This window comes from Colobus angolensis, unplaced genomic scaffold, assembly GCF_000951035.1.
Source record: "Colobus angolensis palliatus isolate OR3802 unplaced genomic scaffold, Cang.pa_1.0 Scaffold159, whole genome shotgun sequence".
Taxonomy (NCBI): domain Eukaryota; kingdom Metazoa; phylum Chordata; class Mammalia; order Primates; family Cercopithecidae; genus Colobus; species Colobus angolensis.
The window spans coordinates 6059821-6082191 of NW_012114699.1; the positions used below are offsets into that span (position 1 = coordinate 6059821).

General features: G+C 40.1%; 1 protein-coding gene across 2 annotated transcripts in view; it reads left to right on the forward strand.

The window, feature by feature from the left end:
* OCRL (oculocerebrorenal syndrome of Lowe) overlaps positions 1–20863 on the forward strand; it is a 52289-nt gene extending 31426 nt beyond the window's left edge. Inside the window, exons 16-24 of one of the 2 annotated variants that reach the window (XM_011936969.1) lie at positions 3478–3588; positions 4235–4400; positions 4655–4890; positions 12671–12694; positions 15343–15459; positions 16522–16606; positions 17230–17357; positions 18163–18274; positions 18464–20863. In XM_011936969.1, coding sequence (XP_011792359.1) covers positions 3478–3588; positions 4235–4400; positions 4655–4890; positions 12671–12694; positions 15343–15459; positions 16522–16606; positions 17230–17357; positions 18163–18274; positions 18464–18588 — 1104 coding nt within the window. In that variant the 3' untranslated portion in view covers positions 18589–20863. The remainder of the gene's footprint in view (positions 1–3477; positions 3589–4234; positions 4401–4654; positions 4891–12670; positions 12695–15342; positions 15460–16521; positions 16607–17229; positions 17358–18162; positions 18275–18463) is intronic. The other variant, XM_011936970.1, reaches the window with a different exon arrangement.
* Positions 20864–22371: the final 1508 nt, after the last annotated feature.

The window sequence follows — 22371 nt, forward strand, 5'->3', positions numbered from 1 at the left end:
CATGAGCCACTGCGCTCGGCCAACCTTGGGATGTTTTTAATACTCCATACACATTAATGCAGAGCTTCTAGTGGGATATTTACATTTTTTTCAGGCTTCCTGTGTATGTGTATCTTTAATAAAGATCTGCCTTTTGAGTTTTTAATGATTTTTAAATTGTACAGCAATTACAAGTGCTTTTAAAAAAATTAAAAGGAAATTTAAGCAGAATTGACAGATAAGGCAGAAGTTCTTCAATCCCTGTTCTGTCTCCTACTCCCACCTTTGCCTAAACCCCCATTCCCCAGCCAGGCCACTACCCTTAGGAGTTTATATCTTTCTAGACCAGTGCTGTCCAATAGAGCCTTCTGTGATGATGGAAATGTCCTGTATCTGTGCCGTCCAGTCCAGTGGCTACTAGCCGCAAGGGGCTATTGAGTACTTGAAGTGTGGCTATTGCAACTGAGAACTGAACTTTTTATTTAATTTAAAGTAATTTAAATTCAAATTCCCTATGTGGCCAGTCACTATTGTACTGAACAGTGCAGTTCTAGACCTTTGTATATGCTTTTTTGTTCACCCGTAGACAAAATACTGATTTGTGTGTGTCTCTATATCATAAACGGTCTCATATGTATGTGTTGGTCTACAACTTGATTTTTTTTTTAAAATCAGCAGTGTGTCTTGGAGAACCTCCCATCTTATTACATAAAGACCTAGCTCATTGTACTTTTTTTTCAAATTCCTAGTTTCGTCGTAATTTCCTTTACTAAAATGGATGTGCCAGGTCGTGAATTCTTTGGGATTTTTCCCCACCTCATTATCCTTGATTTGCCATTAAGTGCTGTGATCATGATAACCCGCTGAGAAAAAGTTTGATTTTATTGAGTAATCACCCCATGTTTTGGATTCTTGGGCATGTTATGATTAGAGGCTTTAAAAACCACACTACATTTTCACCACCGTTGGCACCAATGACTGTTAACAAAGGAGCCGAGTGCACCGTGGCCAATTAATTTCAGAAGACTTTCTGTGGGCTGGCTGAGATAGAGCTGGGATAGGATTCCAACTCTGCACTTGGTACTGTGATCCGTTGCATTGGTTCTCAGACTTCAGTGGATGTAAGAATTGCTTAGAGAGCTTTAAAAAAAAGTGTGGATGCATGCGTCCCCACCCCTGGAGACTGTGATTAGTAGGCCCAGGCAGCTGTGCTTTTAAGACATACTCAAGTTGATTCTGCCACATATCTGGTATATTGGAAAGAGTCTTACACTAGTCCAGATATCACCTTTGGTATTAACTGTGGCAGTGAGCAAGTTTGTTGATTGTTGTGTATCTTAATGTTCTCAACTCTCAGAACAAAAATATTCCTTGCTTTGGTAGCCTTCCAGGTTGTGAAAATTAAAAGACACGTACAAAATACTTTTGGAAATTAAAAGTTGCAAAGTTTTATGAAAGTATAAAATTCATCTTAACATAATGCTATAGTATGGACCCTGGTGATGGTAAAATGATGTTTGATCCTCAGTTCTCTAAGAGTTACAGTTCAAATACGTGAAAAACTTCCCCAGTCTGAGATACTTGACTCAGCTTTGATGTTCTTATTTTCAACATTTAAAAAAATTATTTTACTTTAAGTTATGGGATACAAGTACAGAACGTATAGGCTTGTGCCATAGGTATATGTGTGTCATGTTGGTTTGCTGCACCTAGCAACCCATCATCTAGGTTTTAAGCCCCACGTGCATTAGCTATTTAACCTTAATGCTCTCCCTCCCCTCGCCCCACTACCCCGAGTGGCCCAGTGTGTGATGTTCCCCTCCCTGTGTCCATCTGTTCTCATTGTTCAGCTCCCACTTATGAGTGAGAATATGCCGTGTTTGGTTTTCTGTTCCTGTGTTAGTTTGCTAAGGATGATGGCTTCCAGCTTTATCCATGTCCCTGCAAAGGACATTTTTTTATATTTTTTTGAGATGGAGTCTTGCTCTGTTGCCCAGGCTGCAGTGTAGTGGTGCAATCTTGGCTCACTTCAACCTCTGCTTCCTGGGCTGAAGGGATTCTCCTGCCTCAGCCTCCCGAGTGGCTGGGATTACAGGCACCCACCACCAGGCCTGGCTAATTTTTTTTTGTACTTTTAGTAGAGACAGAGTTTCACCGTCTTGGCCAGGCTGGTTTTGAACGCCTGACCTCTAGTGATTCTCCTGCCTCGGCCTCCCAAAGTGCTAGGATTACAGGTGTGAGCCACTGTGCCCAGCGTGATCTCATTCCTTTTTATGGCTGTATAGTATTCCATGGTGTATATTTACCACATTTTCTTTATCAAGTCTTATTAGTAATGGGCATTTGGGTTGGTTCTATGTCTTTGTTATTGTAAGTAGTGCTGCAGTAAACATACGTGTACATGTGTCTTTATAGTAGAATGATTTATATTCTTTTGGGTATATACCTAGTAATGGGATTGCTGGGTCAAATGGTACTTTTGTCTTTACATCTCTGAGGAATCGCCACACTGTCTTCCACAATGGTTGAACTAATTTACACTCCCACCAACAGTGTAAAAGCGTTCCTATTTCTCCACAGCCTCGCCAGCATCTGTTTCCACATCTTTTTAGAACCTTTGCTGCATGTGTCAATTTTTTTTGACACGGATTTTTGTGAAATTTCCTAGTCTAAAACAGAAACCGATATCTCAAGTTAAAATCTGTTAGTTATGTTAATTTTGGCATTGGTTTGTATGAAGTTTTAATATTTAAAAAAAACACAGCTATATCAGGAAGCTGAAAGTGCTGTGTCAGGTGGGAATTTTTTTTTATTTATCAGTCAAGATGTGTTTATCCGTTGTCATGGTTTTACTCTAGTCTAGGACATTTTGTTTCAGCCATTTTCTAAAATGGCTGTAGGCTCCATTTATTAATATATCTTTGCAGTGATATTATACTTCTTGGTATTGTACATAGAATCTAATAGAGTTAAAAGCTTTTTAATAATAGTTTCTGCCACCTCACCAAGTTATGATTGTTAGAAACAGTAATTGCTGTGTTTCGACACCGTCATTTTGTACAGTGCAAGCAATCATTTTTACCACAATCACATTTTTTCCACCACCAAATAACAATGAAACAAGAAAATGTTCTTCCCAAATATTTATTATCGCCAAGCTTCTTAACACAGGAGTTTAACTTTTACAGGACGTTAGCCAATTAATCTTACCTTTACCTTAAAGTGTGTGCTTCTATAATGCTTTGTTCAATTTATGTTTGCTTTAGAGACTGTTGGAGATATAAAAGTTGAGAGCATGTAAAACTAAAGCAGGGATCTGTTTTCTTTCAGGTGAAAGTTGTGGATGAAGCAAGATATAGAAAGTGTTTGAGGATGTTGTTTGCACCACAGTTTGTTTTAAATGGTTGCTGTAATGACCAGTTTTAAATTGTTAGATAATCTCCAAGGCAGATGAGCTAGAAGCATATAAGACTGAAAAGAGGATACATTTTCTTTCAGGTGAAGGTTGTGGATGAACGAAGGTACCGTAAAGTCTTTGAAGATAGTGTACGCATCATGGACAGAATGGAAAATGACTTCCTTCCTTCCTTAGAACTCAGCAGGAGGGAGGTGAGCAAAAATACATGATCTCCCTGTCTACTGCCCACTGTGGTTAGCACAGAAGAAACTGCTGCTTAGAAAAGGCAACGTAGCACAGTGGTTAAGCCCATGTCGCTGGAGTCAGACTGCCTCCATTCCAGTCCTAGAACTGCTGTTTAGTAGATGCATGACCTCAGGCAAGTGTCTTACCCACTCAGAGCCGCAGTTTCCTTTTCTGGATTAAGGGGTAGTTGTAAGGATTACATGAGTTAATACACGCGAAGCTCTCAGAACAGCACCCGGGACATAGTAAGCCCTCTGTTGTTAGCTGCTCTTGTTTAATATTTCAGAGTTGCTAGTTAATTTATGTCTCAGAAACCAGGACTTGGTCACAGGATGAATACTCTGAACCAAGGTTGGGTTACCCTCTTAGGATCCTAGGAATGATCAGAGTAGCCTGGAGAAGTAGCAGGAGCCACCTAACTCCTTCTCTGCTGTTGTGAGTATAATAATACATGCAAGTGGATGGTGTGAAGTTGGTTCAGTTGGTGAATGTCTATGGCATTTGCACACCTGCTTAACAATTACCTTACTCCTCATATCCTCTATGGAATAATCCAACTGACTTACTTCCCCTACTAGTGATGCATGTTTGTGTCTGTCTGTTATTCCCCAGTTTGTGTTTGAAAATGTGAAGTTTCGGCAACTACAAAAGGAGAAGTTCCAGATCAGCAACAATGGACAGGTTCCCTGCCATTTTTCTTTCATCCCTAAACTTAATGACAGCCAGTACTGCAAGCCATGGCTTCGGGCTGAACCTTTTGAGGGCTACTTGGAGCCAAGTGAGTTTTCCCTTTACCATTGTCTCTGCTGGTAATGTCCTCATGACGCCCATCCCCTTGGTCTAACTTTCTGTTTTCTAACCACATGTCTCTTACCTTTAGTGTCATATTGGTGATACCTCTTGTGTGTGTCCTGTCTCTTCCCCCTCATTGCTTAATGATTTTTTTAGAGGACACTTTTCTGTTGGTTCTTATACTTTTTGCTTTCCCACTGGAAGTTTTTCTATTGCCATGTATCATCTCTTACATTTCAGATGAGACAGTGGACATTTCTCTTGATGTGTATGTCAGCAAAGACTCTGTAACCATCCTGAACTCGGGGGAAGATAAGATTGAAGATATTCTCGTCCTTCACCTGGATCGAGGCAAAGATTACTTCTTGACCATCAGTGGAAATTACCTCCCAAGTTGTTTTGGCACATCCTTAGAGGCTTTGTGCCGTATGAAAAGACCAATCCGAGAAGTTCCTGTTACCAAACTCATAGACTTGGTAAGAACTGTCCCGAGACATAAACCTCTTTTACATTTAATTTTCATAATACTTAAGTGACATCCTCTTTATCTTTGTGCTTTCTGTCTTCTTTTGGCCACGGGGGATGTCAAATGATAAAGAAGCATGTTATTTTAGCACTGTTTTGATTAGATTAAGCCTTAGAGGAAAGAGGGGGGACTAATCTGCAGTTGGCTCTTGTTGGGAGTACAATAGATAATACTAAGCTCACCAAATAAGATTAAACACTCCCCTCTCAAAGGTATAATGCTTATTTGTTAAGCTCTTCATACTCTCAAGTCACTTTTGTATAAAATTAGCATGTACGTGAGATATGCTAAGTGGGGCAGGCAGAATTATTCTCATTGAGCATATGAGAAAACTGAGGCACAGAGACATTAATGTGCCCAAAGTCAGGTACCATCAGTTAGTAACAAATCTAGCACCCAAATTTCCTGGCTCCCAGTTTAGTATTCCTCACTAATACCACATTATATCTAATCAGAGTAAAACTTTGCTGCTTATGGAAACATAAAACTATACTGCAACCCTGGAGTACCTGAATCAGAATCCCTGGGGGCGCTTATTACAGGTACCCTCACTTCTGGCAATGGAATCAGAATCTCAGGATGTGGAGCCTACAAATCTGCATTTTATCCACATTCCAGATGCTTATAATGTACATTGAAATTTGATGCTTATTTAATGTGATATGCTTAAGAAAGAAAAGGAGGTTGATTTTCCCACCTCTCCCGCAAGCCAAGCTATAATATTAATGTTTTTATGAAGGAAGTACTTACTATCTTCAGTAACATAAATTGATTTAGTAATAAAGTTCATTGTATTAAGAAATTTCCTTCTAAATGAAAATATTGTTGGATTGTATGCAGAATCTCTTTGGGCTACAAAAGTATATTCTTGGTTTTTTACCAAAGAAAATTAGGTGAGGTGACAGCATACGTTATCCTTACTGTTAGTATTCACATGGATCCTTTAGGCCTAGCCAGAGCAAGTGATTGTATCTAGCAGAGAGGTCTAGACCCGCGGGCAGGCTGCTGGCTTGTCTGAGTCCGATCTGTTCTGTTGCCATGGAATTGTTTTAGCTATGACTCAGATAGCAGATTAAAACACGGAGTCCAGCCCCGGCATTATTTCTTGGAATTATACTTATTTCCCTGGAGCCCTCATGGCTGAGTATATTACCTCTGTTTGAGAGAGAACCATTTTCTTCAGAAATTCATATCCTACCGTTCTGCTGTTTTTCATGATAATTGTTTTTCTCCTAACATTATATTTCTGTCTTTCAGATTTTAGTATTTCACCTTTTAGAATACATTTTAGATGATGAAGTTGTTTTTCCTTATTTCTCCTACCCCCTTTCCTTCATCTCAGACATAATTTCCCAGCTTTCTTTGTTTCAGCTTTTTATTATGAAAAATGTCAAATGTGCAGAAAAATGGGAAGAACAGTACAACACACCCCCACATGCCTTCTGTACATATATACACACAGATGTTTTTTGCTGTGTCATGTAAAATTAAGTGGTAATATGTCGCTTCACCACTAAACACTTCAGTCTGCATCTCTTAACAAAAAGGGCACATTTAAGCACAATACCATTATTATGTATAAGAAAACTAACAGTAATTCATAGTATCATTTAACATTCAGTCCATATTCAGATTTCTTCAGTTGTTCCAAGAATTTCTGTTACACCTTTTTTTAAACCAAAATCCAATCTGGGTTCATATAGTATTTGGTGAGGTCTCCAAAGTCGCTATTGGAGTAGTGCAGTTCCCACTTTCTTTAGTGACATTGACTTTTTTAAGAGTCCAGTACAAATGTCCAGTCAAGGGTCCACCATTTTCTAAATTTGTCCGGTTGTTTCTTCTTCTTCTTTTTTTTTTTTTTCCACACTTACCGTTTTATACTCTCTCCTTCTGCCTACATGTAAACTGGAACCTACCCTTGTTTTTGATCAAAGTCAGTGAAGATATTAGAATATCTTTGCCATTAATATGAAAAACTGCAAAACCATTAATATGAAAAACTTGGCAGTTTTTCATATTCTGGGATTGGCCAGAAGAGGCTCAAGCAGCATAAAGTTTTTATTTTATGTAAAGTATACTATCAGGTAATTTTACCATGTTTGCTCGTGAATAGAAAGGAACCAAAATCATTAGAGGAATGAATGGCTCTTTGGGAAGCCTTTTTCCTTCTTTTTGTGCACAAGTGATTCCGGGTTAAAATAATAGAACCCTGATCATTTTTAATTACAGAATTTCTGAGTTTTTATTAAAATGTATGTGTGTGGTCATCATTTTTCTTTTAAAGCTTTTATTTTGTAGGATTTAGGGTTCTGATTCTTTTCACAGTCTGTTGCATTTCAGTGTTATTAAATTCCTGTATCTCATTGATGAGGAAATTATCTATACAGGTTGATCATCTATTATCCAAAATGCTTGGGACCAAAAGTGTTCAGATTTCAATCTTTTTCAGATTTTCAAATGTATCCATTACATACTTAACAGTTCAGCTTCCCTAATCTGGAAATCAGAAATCTGAAATGCTCCAGTGAGCATTTCCTTTGATCATCATGACAGTACTCAAAAAGTTTCGAGTTTTGGAGCATTTTGGATTTCTAGATTGGGGATACTCAACCTGCATTAGTGTGAAACAGTAAACAAGAAATCTGAAAACAATTAGTACCCCATCTTTAATACCTTCCCACTCTGTTGTGACTTGATTTTGACCTTTGAAATGATTCCTCAGGTATAGTATTCATGTTTTTTTTCCCAAGACCCAATATCATATTTCAAATCTCATGAGATGATGCTATTAATAATGGTACCTGCCCTCTGTTGTATTATTTGCTCTGAAATTTTGTTGAAGCCAGAAATGAGTTCAATGTATGTGTTGTCTCTCTATGTACTGTTTTAGAAAGATCCTTATGCACTGTTTTAGAAAGATCCTTATGCCACACCATCTTCCCACCAAATACAGAGTGAAATAACTGACATAATTATTTTTTATCCTTCCAGCTCTTTTCATAACAGTGACTTTGCCACTTCTAGAATAGTTGGGATTAGCACAAGTGGGAAACGGATGAAAATCTACCATTTGTAATCATCTTTATTCTTTTTCAGAATTAAGATAGATTTTTCTGTTATATTAACTAGAATATTAAGTAGCAAATAATCCTCAATATTGATTCATTACACACTGGATACAAAGTATTATGGAGTTTATGTGAGTTCCCATAGTTTAGTGGTGATGAAAGTATATTTACATGTAAAATATGGCTAAACTTTAAGTCATGGTTGATAGGGAGTTTGGTTACAGATAATCTGAACATTGACCACCTTTACTGGCTAATGTCTGGTGTGCTTGGTAAGTCAGTATTTTGGAAAGTCATTTAAAATGGGTATTATGGAGGTTGTAGTTTGTGTTAACAATAGGTTCCTTTCCTGTGTTATTTATTAAAGCCCTTATATGCTATAAAAGCTTATTGACTGACCAGCTAATCCCTGTAGAAATCAGAATCAGCCTGTTTTCATTTTAATGAATGTTTAATACATGTAACATTAACATGACTGAGAAATAAGTTTAGCACATAAGAATAAAGTGAACTAGGAAAGGGATTTGGGGTTCGTTATAGAAGTATTTTCAGTCAAGTCCAAGTACTTAGGAAACATGTATTAATATAGTGGGTGAGCAGGCTCTTCCAGGCATAAGGGACATCTTAAATAAAGGGTAGAAGGTGAAAGTGAAAAGACTGTATGGAAAACTGTAAGATTCCCTGGTACAAGTAAAGATCAAGGATAAACATGTATGAAGCTGGTTAGGGAGAATGGGGCAGGTGGTAGAGTCTTGAAGTCAATACATAAGTTTATACTTGAGCCAGAGGGTATCTAGAACCATCAGAAGGGTTTGCTGATTAGTATGAGGTTGCAAATTGATATAGTTGGAAGAACATTCTGGTGTTGCTTGTAGAATGGACTAATTGAAAGGAGACAAGACTTGAACTTGCCAGATGTGGCTAAGTTGTAAATACAGAGATAAAAAAAGCTGAGGGATGGGTAGAGAAACTGTATTTGCTTGGGGACATATCTGTTGGGAGAACAATATTAAAAATTTGAAATAACAGGAATAACTTGTTAATTTGTCCATAGTTTTTTTTTTTCACTATGTTTTTACTTTGTCTTACTAATCTAACCATCCATTTCTTAGTCTATTAAGTATATGGCTTGTATTTCTTCTCTATTCATATGAACTAATCCTTTTTAGAACTTCATTTTCCATTCAGTTTTCGGCTATTTATTTATTTATTTCTGAGATGGATTCTCACTCTGTTGCCAGGCTGTAGTGCAGTGGCACAATCTTGGCTCACTGCAACCCCCGCCTCCCAGTTCAAGTTATTCTCCTGCCTCAGCCTCCCGAGTAACTGGGACTATAGGTGCGCACCACCACACCTGGCTAATTTTTGCATTTTTAGTAGAGATGGGGTTTTGCTATGTTGGCCAGGCTGGTCTTGAACACCTGACCTCAGGTGATCCACCTGCCTCAGCCTCCCGAGGTGCTGGGATTACAGGCCTGAGCCACCGTGCTCGGCTATGCTTTTTATTTTTAAATGTGGATATTCTACCTCTAATTGACTCTTTTATATTATTTTAGCTGCATTTACCACGGGGAATATTCTTCTGAGGGTGAATGTTGGGGTGAAGAATGATTTGCATTGCATTTGCTATGTGCCAGTGTTGTCCCACTGGGGAAATCCTGAACTCAGTTCCCTTTTTAAATGTAATCCATGTATAGCCTTTTGCAGAGAGTGGGCATCTCTGCTCTTTAAAATTCGTTGGACTAAGTGATTCATAGTAGAAACCTTAGGATTATTATGGGAGTAAGTTGTTTACTAATAAAGGTTAAGTGACGTTTCTATTTTCAAAATTGAGACCAGGGTTTAATTCAATGTAATATCTATGTTGTTTCTTTGTACCTGTACCTAGAGAAGTAAATCTCTTGTCCCTCCATCCGTATTTAATCAAAGTCCTTTCGATTCTACTTTCAGAGTTTTCTCTTATATTCATTTGTAAGTGTATGTATATACCTTTTATTATATATATAATATACCCTTTAATATATATATACTTAGAAATTATATATATACCTGTGTGTGTGTGTATACATATATATATATATATGTTTATAATTTTCCATTATTAAGATGTTTACCTTCTTCTGCTTGACCTACCTCGGTAGCCTTTGAATGATCCCCTTGTCTTTCTCACTGTCTCTCTCTCTCTCTTTCTCTGTCTCTGCCCTTCAGTTTTTCCTATTCAGGGCTGTCAGATTGATCTTTCTGTACTACTGCTTTGGGGCCTATCACTTCTTTGCTTAAAGGTAGTCAGTGGCTCCCCCATGCCAGCTGAATACAATCCGAATGCCTTAATCTGTCATGTAAGGTCCCCCCAAGGCTAACTTAAACATACCTTTTCAGATTTATTTCCCACTATTTTTCTTGGCATTCTCCATGCACCCCACAAACAGATGACTAACTTCTTCATAATCTCAATTTGTGATTTACAGTCTCTGTGCCTTTTGTTTATTTCTGCCTCTTCCACTTGTAATATTCTCTCCCATCTCTACCCTTTAAAATTCTGTGAGTCTTTTAAAGGGCTAGCAATGATCTGTTGAGAACTCGTATTCATGAATTATGACAATACCAGTCTGTAAACTCTGGAACTCCTCACCCCAACTCAGTTGCAAACCAGAGTCAGGGACAAACCAGGTATTTCTCCTTTATCCTCATTTCTCATTGCCTTCCCCTGCAAAGGCATTTTAGCACAATGCCTTGTACCGGAGGATGGCTGCTGCTTAAAGAAAACTTTCTGAGAGCCTAGTTTGACAGGTTAGTATACAAAATCTCTGTCTAGTTTTATTCATATCATGTATCAGATATTCATGGAAGGAAGAATATAAAATGTGTCAGATAGATTCTTCATTTGATAACACGTCCTAAATTTTACAAGAGGTTCTAGTCTAAAATTGTATCAGATGTTGGGTACTCAAAATCAACTTGACATTAAAAGGTATTGTAATTATAGTACTATAAATATGTACCTTATAGAGACTATTATTCTAATTACTTTATTTCATGTGATATTTAAGAGTCTACGTAAACCCACAAAAGCATGTTTAATTCGTGAAGTATCTACCAATATTAAAATGCCTAATCCCCATGGATAACAGTCTGGGAGGAATGCATTCAGTATTACCACTAGGAATGCCAGGGAACACATGCTTTTCCTCCTCCCTGTCCACTCCCAGCTCCTGTGCATCTCAGACAGTAAGATTGGGATTTCTCCTTTTACCTGTAAGAACTGAGACATGTAATTTAGACTTGAGTGCTTAGTGGTCCATAGTCAGATTTGAAACAATCCAGGTTGGGAGTCACTGGGGAGGTATGAGAAACCTTGAGGGACCCAGACCTTCTGCTGGCATACTGCCCCATCACCCTTTGGTTTTAGGCTGCTTCAAGGTAAATATTACTATCCCTGTTTTAGAGATGAAGAAACTGAGGCTCTGTGAAGTTTGGTAACTTGTGCGAGGGCTATACAAAATTTCCAAGAGGTGGAACAAAGATTTGTACCCAAGCCTGTCCAACACCAGTGCCTATACTCTTTCCATTAACCATGCTGTCTTTTAAGTGGGGTTTCTCACTGTCCTTAGCCTGTTATGGAGAATACATTCTCACAGTTTTCCTCTACCTCTCTGTCCAGGAAGCAGTCACATTGTCCTTTTTGAATTGTCTAACAGAACATAGTGGTAATGACTATGGAGTTGGTCAGACCTGGGATCCAATCCTGATTCAGCCACTTACTACCTAATAGTGAGTGTGGCCTTGGGAAAATAATTTAAGCTTTCAGAGCCTCAGTTTCTTCATCTGTAAAATGGGAATAATATCTACTTTGGACGTGTGTACAGATTAAATGACTGCATATAAGCACTTTGCACAGTTCCTGGTATATGACAGATGCTTCCTAAGTGGTGGTGGTAGTTATTGCTGCTATTGTTATTGGATTGTAATAACAGCCTAAAAGACAGGAAGATTAAAAAGATACCTTCTTACCTATCCCCTGCCTCTCTTTTTTCTCTTATACCCAATAGGAAAATAAAAATAGGGGATAATGATGGATCTTCTGATCTGCAAAGATCTGAAATGAAATTCATTTATAGTTCAGAAGGACCTTCAAATCTGGGCACTCTGAGGGCCTTTGAGGAGGGGAGTGGATACGAGGAGCTAGAAAGGAATCTGGGATGCTGCTTAGGAGGCTGGCTGGCGTGAGAAGAATGAAAATGGAAAGTAGAGTGGTTTACCATCTCCTTCCAGATGGCCACTGTTGGGCCTACAGCCATATTCTTTCAGTGAGGTATATACCTCAGTGCACCTGCCTCCAAGCAGCAGACAGGAAGAGACATTGGGGCATTTGGCTGGGTCAGCTGGCAGATGCCAAAGGGCACAGAAGTCTAGAACTGCACATATTTATTGAGTGATATTCTCAAACTGCACAAAAATTTAAAATGTCTAGTAGAGAACTTTGTGTATGAAAAATGTATTTCATTTTCAACAATCATAATTTATTTGAAGAATTCAAAGCGATTTAAAGCATGTATATCTGGTAAGATAGTGAGTTCTAATACTGATCTGTTTCTAATTCTGTAAATTAATTCTAATCATATTCTGTCTGTCAATGACTTTCTTTTCCTGCTCCGCTCTCAGGAAGAAGACAGCTTCCTAGAAAAGGTAATGCAATCCATTGGTGGTTATGAGAGTTTCCCTGTGCTTGATTAACACTTAACTGTGGTCCCTGGAATTTATCCCTAGGCGTTCCCATATCAGAGACCTCTGACTTGGTGAGACTCCCCTAAAGTCCTACCAGCTGTCCTTAAGTGTTTGAAGTACAGGAAACATATTTACTGTAGCAGTTAAGTCATTGAGACTCGGTACATAAAAACAGTAGGACTCAAGGTTCTAGATTTGTATTTTTGAAATGAGAAGTAACTACAGAGCCGTCTTGACGTATCTGAATGCTCATGAATTGGAGGAGGGTACCAGTTAGCTGTCCTCCATTTCCAATGACAATAAAACCAGAAGAAGTAGCTTTCTGTTGCATTAAGAATGATTTGAGGTTAATGATCATAGCAATTAATTTCAGAAAAAAATACACAGATATGATCAAGAAATAGAGCATAGAATAGAATCGTGGACCTGAACAAGATCATAAAAGATCATCTGGTTCAGGCCTCTACCTTCAGACAGGGTAAGGTATTTTCTCCATTCTAATAGATGAGACAACCAAGGCCCAGAAAGGTTGAAAAACTTGCTGAAGTCATACAGCCTCCCCACTTGGTGGAATTTAATGCCTTTTGATGATGGGGATGGCATACTGTTTTCATGCTGTAGTTATTAACACTAAGTAAGGTTACAAAGTGTGGGCTTATCAGGCGCTGAACGTGTCTTGTTGAAAGAAGACAAAGTACCTTGGTTTTCCTTTGAAAATTAGAGTTCAGGATAATTTGTGAAATTATTCAAGTATTGTTTCTTGTGCATGATCTTTTCTCTAGACTTTGGAGACACAACTGTGGCATTCCATATTATCATACAGGAATTTGAAAATGAATAGTGGATGGTGTATGTAATCTACTGACATTTTATTAACCTTTTTAAATCACCAAGGTTTGAGACAGCTGTGCTTCCTAGCTCTTCCCTGTTAAGAGCAGTCCATGTTCTGTCTTTATATCTTACACAGTGCCTTGTGTTGCCTTAATGCCTTAGTACAGGAAAAGCTCCAGTTGGATGTCAGACTTTTTAAAAAGTACGTGAATCAGTGCTGCATAATTTCTATATGGCAAGTTTGGAGGCATCTGCTAAAGAATCAGTACATGTGCTGCATTTGGTCCAGAGAGTTAGCAGAGTGCAAGATGGACAGTGTTTTGGCTCAAATACCATGTGGATGCTTGGATTTGGTACTTGCAACTGGAAAGAAGTAAATGGATGAGCCATTGATAGACATTCTGGCAACTATTAGGAACATGAATATCAAGTGATAGAATCCCAGGGACAGAAAGGAAGCAAACTGAATGTGGAAAAAAAAAAAAGAAAGATTTTAAATGGTAACCAACTGTCACACTCCCTTCTCTTTCTTATTCCCTTAGAAAGGCACAGCAGCTTTTAAAGGTCATCAGTGCTTGTTAAAGAACATAATGTTGAGAAGAGACCTCAGCTCGGCTGTGGTGTATGTGGTCTCTGTCAAAGTAGTGACATGCTCCTTTTTTTTTTTTCTTTTAAAGCTACGTGACTGGGGGTTGTGGATGGAATTCACAAGTTGCACAATGTTGGGCAAGAATTTCTTAGTTAAACATGCAGAATATATATGACCTCAAGCTAGAGGCGGGGGAGAGAGGAGGATGCAAAAAATTTGGTCATAGTTCTCTCCACTGGGATTTTTCTGAAGGCTACCTTCAGATGCCTTTACTATTTCAAACATTTTTTCATGTAATTTATATTTGACTACATGAACCTAAGATAACTGAATTTATTTCCTAGCCATTTCCAATTCACATATAGTGATTGATTTAATTTATGTCACTTCTGGGTTTTTCTCTTACAAAATTATTTCAGAAGAATGTAACAGATAGTAGAAAGATAGATGAAAGGAGTAAAAGCCCTTAGTAATCTTGGCTGAGCTATTCCTAGAAAATGTAACTTCTGGACTCAGACCTTAGACTTTTCATGGTATTTCTGCCTCTTGGTTAGCTATATTCAGTTTACTATTTTTGGACCTTAAGGCTTATGAGTTTTAGTGCCTTAAGATTAGAACTTCCATCAAGCCTGAAATATTTACATATGTGGGTCTAATGTTGTAGAGAGTTGTCTTTAATTCCTAAAAACCAAAGAAGCTCATTTAAATCAACATTGAAAACAAACAACAGTATCTATAGTAAGACCTAAAGGAAGAGTGAGTTAGAAATAAACAAAAACCTAAGTGTAGACCCTGATCTCTCAAAGTACTACATTGACAATTGTAACTTAATAGTCCCCCCAAGTCACCAGTGCTGTATGGACTCCACTGTGACTGTATCACTGGAGCAATGGTTCTCAGTGTCACCTTTGAAAGGATTTAAACACAAAGCATCCACGTAATAAACATAATAAACTCAAATGAAATGCAGAACAATTAAGTGAGGCATTTAGGAAAGGAGATTCTTTAACTGTGGGACTCGCTGTCAAGTGCCTTCTGTCCAGGGGTGTCCCCAGTGAGAAGAAATGGAAAATCTTAAGAGATGAAGATCACATTGTACCTGCATGACCAGAATTTGAAGGACTTTAAGTTATACACCAAAATCTTTATTCTGAGACCGCTTTGATTCTCATCCTGTTCCATCTATTAGGAGAAATCCCTTCTGCAAATGGTTCCTTTGGATGAAGGTGCCAGTGAGAGACCCCTTCAGGTCCCCAAGGAGATCTGGCTTCTAGTAGATCACCTATTCAAATATGCCTGTCACCAGGTAAGTGAGAGTAGACCTTCCCTACAACTTTGGAAGGTGTGTAAATACTATAGGAAATCATAACACCTCACATCAGCATAGCGCTTTTAACTTTCCCAAGCTACCTGCACACAGTGGCACTGTCAGATCAACTGGGTGAGTGGAAGTGTCCCTAGTCACAGATGTCACAGCTGAAGCATGCAAAGCTAAGTTATTTACTAAGACCAAGGCCTAAGTGTAGTCGTGGCAGAGCCAGGACCAAATTAAGAGCACCTGTCTCCTGGCTACTCTCTCGTTTTCCCTGGACAGCTGCACACCTGAGTCTATAATGCCTACTTTGGCTATGAGTCATGTAGGCATTAGAGATTTTAAAATCCAAAGCAGATTTTAAACCCATTTTTTAACTTGGTCCTAGTTTTTCTTTTAAATCCTATCTAAAATGCCACCCCAACTCATTCAACCGCAAAAGAGACATTTCTTGGGACTAAATTGAAAGCTAATGTTCTCTTACCTACTGAAGAATAATGTAACTTGAAAGCAAGGTTTAGTATGAGCATGCGATTTCCTCCTTCCCCAGCGTTCAGTAGTACTAGCATTTGAATGTGGTTATTCTGTTTGGACTCTGCCTTCTGCTTCTTGTCAAGAGGCTACAAGTAGGCCAGGCACGGTGGCTCATGCCTGTAATCTCAGCATTTTGGGAGGCCAAGACGGGCGCATTGCTTGAGCTCAGGAGTTCGAGACTAGCCTGGGCAACATGGTGAAACCCCATCTCTATTAAAAAAAATTTAAAAAGAGGCTAGAATTAGAACACCTGGTTTCTTGCTCTAGCCATCTGGTCCCCCGCCTTATCAGGTGTACGCTAAAACCTTTGGAAAGAACATTTTCTTATTTGAAATAACATTTCACATGGATTAGAGAAATGCTAAAGGAAAAATGTGCTATTTTCACACCTCCATTTGTAATTATTAACACACATACCACCCTTCTGTTTGGCTTCCTGCTGCTCTTCTGATCCTTGAGTAATCATCATAACCTCAGGAGTGATTATCTTGCCTGTTCCCTTCATTCTGACTTCTTTGGTAGGAGGACCTGTTCCAGACCCCTGGAATGCAGGAAGAGCTCCAGCAGATCATTGATTGTCTGGATACTAGCATTCCTGAGACAGTCCGTATCCTTTGCAACCAAAGCGTAAGAAGCTGGATGAGTACTTGGTCAAACTCTTCTTCGCACCTATATTTGCTTTTTGTGGTTCTATATTTATTTTCTTTGTAATGTCTTTTATTATAGGATAACCACTGACTATCCACTTGTTACTCAATTCCTTTTATGAACTTTTGACCTCTTTCCATATCCAGCTCTTACTAAAAGGAAGCAAGGGGTAGATAACAATGACTTAAAAAGCATGGGACATAGAAGCCACAACGCCGGTACTATTCTCCTTCAGGTGATCAGTCACTCCTGCCACCACACGTACTGTTGACAGGGCAGGGAGAAGGATGGGAAACATGGGCAACTGGTTTATAGGACTGCTCCAGTGTCAACTGTCACTCTGCAGGCTGTATTCCCCTGACCCTGAAGCTGGGCCAAAGCTGCCAAGAGTCTTTGACCAATTCTGTAACAACTCAGCTGCAGGGCACTTGAATCAATAAAATATCAAACCCTCATTAGGATCAGTGTGCCCCAAATAAGAGGAGGAAAACAGTCCCTGCAGGATCTTGAGGAAAGGAGCCCGTCGGGGCTCTGTGTGGCCTTTCTCCTGGAGCCCCTTTCCCTTGACTTAAGTTGATTCAGCTGGCAGCAACCACTCTGTGGCTGAAGCACTGCTCATTTTCTTGGAAGCCCTGCCAGAGCCAGTCATCTGTTACGAGCTGTATCAGCGATGTCTTGACTCTGCGCATGATCCCCGGATCTGCCGACAGGTGGGTTCTACTGACCTGAGGATGTGTTTGACGCAGGTTCCCCCACAGAGAAGTCATCAGTTTTACAGAGCCAGATAGGCAGCCAGCTGTCTGGTAGGATGGGTCTGGATCTGTTATTAGTAGCAGGACACGAACATTGAGGGTTGCTACCCTTAAATTTTAGGTTGTGTTATTTCCTATGATATTTGCCACCTTTTCCCCATTGGCCTATTTCTGTTTACAGAAAACATAGTGGGGTGGATCCCTCTACTCTAGGGTAAATTGGTGAAGCTGATTGTACATGGAATTCTGGCTGACATTACCAGGAAGGATGGGTGACACTTGGGAGCCTTTCTTCTTTTTCTCTTCTTGGTGTGTGTTTTTAATCCTGAAATGATTTTGATGCACAGTAGCTGAAAGTACCTGTGAATTGGACTAGTGAGAATTGGGAGGAGTCCCCATCCATGCTAAGTGACATTGTAAAGAAAACCATTCAGCTTGGTAGGTGCCGTGGCTACATGCCTGCGGAAATGGGAAAAGAGCAGATGAACACCGACCTATTGTGAGGCGGGGTGTGCGTGTGAATGTGTGATGACCATGTGGCCTGGTCATTGAGTGGACGGGGACCAAACAGCACGGCCGTTCTTACTTTGAAGTTATAATTTGGAAGGTGTTGTGTTGGCCATGAGGAGATAATAGAAGTTGACAGATGAAATGGGTCCTGCAAGGGTTGGATTATAGACTACTATTAATGGCAGCTGTAAGTTCCTCTTACCTTCATCTTCCACCTGTTTTTCTCACTGCCTACCCCTATTTTTAAAAACAGGTGATCTCCCAGCTTCCGAGATGCCATAGAAATGTTTTCCGTTACTTGATGGCATTCCTTCGAGAACTCTTAAAATTCTCTGAATACAATAGCGTCAATGCCAACATGATCGGTAAGAGTGCTTCATGCAGCATGGGGCATTTGTTGAAAATACTCTTCATGCATTGTATCCAGTATATACCTTACTGCGTGTGCAGGCACATGGCAGTCAATAGTCGTTGTCCCCAGGCCCTCCAGCCCTGAGGTTTTGCTTAGGTTATGTCTGACAAAAGTTTCCGCTTGTCTTTCTGTCGTCTTCTAGCTACTCTCTTCACTAGTCTTCTCCTGAGGCCTCCACCCAACCTTATGGCAAGACAGACTCCAAGTGACCGCCAGCGTGCTATTCAGTTCCTTCTGGGCTTTCTGCTTGGGAGCGAAGAAGACTAAGGCTTTTACTAGTCTCTGATATTCTAGAAGCAGACGATCTCGGGCTCCAAGTATTTCAGAATGAGTTAAAAAGTCATGCCACAGGAAGGGTCTATTGCAGAATTCCAAGTTCTGTTTATAGTAAAAAGGAAGAGTGTTTCCTAATCCCTCCTTTACCATATCCTCCACAGCAAAATACTTTTAGACTTATATTGCCAAGCCAAAGTTACCATATTTTGGTGTTTTTGTGTTTTCTCTTTATAAGGCAAAAAGATCTGTATTTACACTCCTTTACCTAGGGATGTGTTTGTTGCCCTCCTATCCAATTGTCATGATTGTCCTTAGTACCCTAGGCCTAGATTCTGAGATGTTCCCATTCTGGGCCTACAAGCACTACTTGCTGTAGCTGAGACTTGTCTAGAGTCCTTTGTATAATGCACTTTTGACCCACCCCTTCCCGGATCACTCCTTTGCACTGCACTCCCCTCGTTCTGTCACTTTGAACGAAGTCTGAGTGAGGCTAGTGACTCCTTGGGTGTCCTCAACAGTGAATTCACTGTCTGCGTGCAGTTATTACATGCATTTGTGCATTTCTACTACAATGGCATCTTTATGTCTCTGTAACATTGGCCTTTTCATGGCTCCGCACTGGGTGGAACCATATTCTCTTAGATCACATTTAGTAGCATAACTTTAGGGACTATTAGAGATGGCATCCCATCGATGTGAGAGAATCACAATCAGAATGGAAGCACTTTGAGTATCTGAAGAGTGAGAGCATTTGTGTTTGACAGGTTCTGCTTCCCACTATCCTTTTCCTATTGTTACTCAAATTTTACACAAGGACTAATCCTGGGTGTCTCTGAGACCCATCTCCTGCCTAGACATCCACCTCCAGAGCAACACTGGCCCCACAGTAAAAGAGGGAGTCTTGTACCTCAGGCAGGCCCATCTAGAGCTATTGATCCTTCCCACAGCAAAGGTATTGCGGATGACCCTTAGAATCCGTTTTCTGGTCTTCTGAAGTACCAAGGGCAGGTGTCACCTCCTTCCTCAGCGGGACTGACTGTGCTCTACAACCAGCTTCTGCACGTAAAGGGTTTAGAGACTCCCCTTGGCTCCCAGACCATATCCAGTGTTGTGTAAAGAGACTGGCCAACAGGACCAACCAAGCACCTTACCTCTCCCATCCAAGATGACCCTCTGAGCTTTTCATTTATTCAAAGTCTGTGATACAGCCTTTTTTAAAAAAAAATCATCTATATTGGTTGATAAGCCACCAACCACTGACTGCAAAACTGCCTGATGCAATTGGTTTCCTCCTGGTTTTCTTTTGTTACAACCACCCTTACCTGTTTACGTTAATTGCAAGGAACACAACGTACAGGCTCTGTGTACGATCCTGGGCATTGACTCCATGACATTTCTAGCATATCCAAGGCACCACCAGTGATTTCCCCCATTTCTTGAAAAAAAAAAGAAAGGTACGTATTTTGCAATACGGCTAAACGCTTTCCTGATTGAGAGTTAAAGCAGTAGGAGTCAAGTTACTGGTGCCACAGAGCTGGAGGTATGATAGGTCAGGGGCTGGATGTTGAACTTAGTTAATGGAAGACTCAGAGCAGAACAGGTTTGTCATCTCCGCAAGGCCAGAAAGTGACCACAAAAAGAGGCAGATAATAGACACTGGGGTAGGGTCATACCCCAGGGAAATACCTTTCCTGGGCTTGTTTTCTAGCATATCGTTGACCTGGGATCTTTGGGTGATCAAGGGTGTGGTTAGTGGAGGCTCTGTACTGCACGTATGCAGTATCCTATCTCTTTCTACATCAGGTCAAAACACTAAGTTGGTGTACTGCCTCGACCTTTTTTCAGCTCATCCTGGAACATATACAGGGTTGAGAATTTTAGACAATCTCTAGGTAGAGGAGACAAGACGTAGACCCAGACAGAAGAAATCTGCTTCCCTACCATGCCTATTCCAACACCCCACCTGTAATTCCCAAGTCTTCTAAGGTACTAATTTGTAGCTGCTCTGAAGTAATGATTTCAGATTCAACTGGTAGGGAAAGACTCTGCACCTGCTGTCTTAGGGAAGAAATGGTTTAAATCCATGTGGTGACATTGCGTTAGTCTCCCTTTCACTGTTTTCTTATTCTATAATTGTTTGTTATATTTCCCAAAAACGTCTTGATCACTAAGCCAAGCTGCTAGTGGGATTCTATATTTCGTGTCATCTTTTTTATTATAATTTATTGCAGATTTTTTTCTGAATAAATATATGTTGTGTGAAAAAGCAAAGTGTGATTTTGGTGAGGTAACACTCAGGAGGGCTTATGTGTCACTGGGTTCCATTTGACTTGACTGCAGTCCCCATCAGCTGTGCCTGTACTGTCATTACCTGCCTTACAGGGAAATACCATTTATTAGAATTCTTGATATATTCACCCTCAGAGATGAGAAGAAACCATGCATTTTCAGAGGCTAATAAAGGCGTCCTATACTTTCAGAGGCCAGCCAAGTACCCTTATTTTAACCCTAAGGATTCAGGCAACAAAACAACTGAATTAGAGGAAAGGATGTTGACTCTTAATGCATGTAAATGTCACACTAGGTCAGATCTGTGATCCCTCCAGCCCCAGAAACCTGACAAACCCTAAGATGCACATCTGGGGAGAACCCAGTTACCCCTGCTCACGTAGTCTCAAGATGTGCTTCCCCAGAGAGCCTGTTTTAACATAATCCTATTTTGCAGCTTTTGAAAACCAGTTTTGAACTTTCATGACTTATTGGGGTGATCAAGTCCATAAATTTAGTACTTTTTTGTTGTTCTCATCTGAACTGTCTAACATGTTGGGAGGAAACCCCTGATTTGCGCATGGTGCCAGTCTTCATTATGAATTTGTGGATTCTGATTCCATTCCCTTTGAGACTGAAGAAGCCACAGCTGGAGGTTTCTTCTCTACTAAGGCCCTCTTCCAATTCCCTCCAGCTGTGAGCTTGACCCTGCTGAATGTGCTGACTCAGTGTTGTCATAAACAACTTTCGAAGCCCCACCCAAAGCCTTGGCAGGAGAAGGTGTTTCTTTCTGAGAGTGATTTTCCCCCCAGCAGATGGAGACTGATGCCAGAAGTTTTTACATAGCAGCAGGCAATGTGAATAGCAGGCATGGTGGTCTGTCTTTCCAGAGGTTAGAGAGGAAATGGCATCCCCAGCTGCTAGACTTCTGTTATAGGAGACCCATTAGGGCCTTTCTGATTGCAGGGCAAGTTGAAGAACTGGCTCTTGGTGTAGCCTCATAATGTAAAAGCCACACATTTCAACAGTGGCATCACTAAATGTTAGGGAGAGAACCTTAGTGATGACCTAATCTGATCTCATTGTTTGGATAGGGAAAGTCTCAGAGGGGACAATGACTGACCTAAGGTTACTTAGGTTAGTGACACTGCATGGTATAGTGGCATTTTTTTTTGAAACAGTTCTACTCTGCTTGCCCATTCATTCCTTTGGTGGCATCTTATCAATTTCCGTGGCTGTAAATATCTGTAATACCCTGATTCCAAATGTTACGTTTCCACCTCATAGCTCTCTTCCGAGTTCCTGCCCAGTATATCCAGTTAGTTAGCTGGCATCTCCCCTCAGATGTATCACAGGCATGTCAAGCTTCACCATTTCCAAAGTAGAATTACTTTACTTCTGGTTCTTTTATTACCACCCAACTTAGATCCTCTAGCTGTCTTCCCTCAGCTCAGAGAATGTCAACACCATCTGGCCAGTTGCTGGGGCTAAGCATCTAGGAGCTAG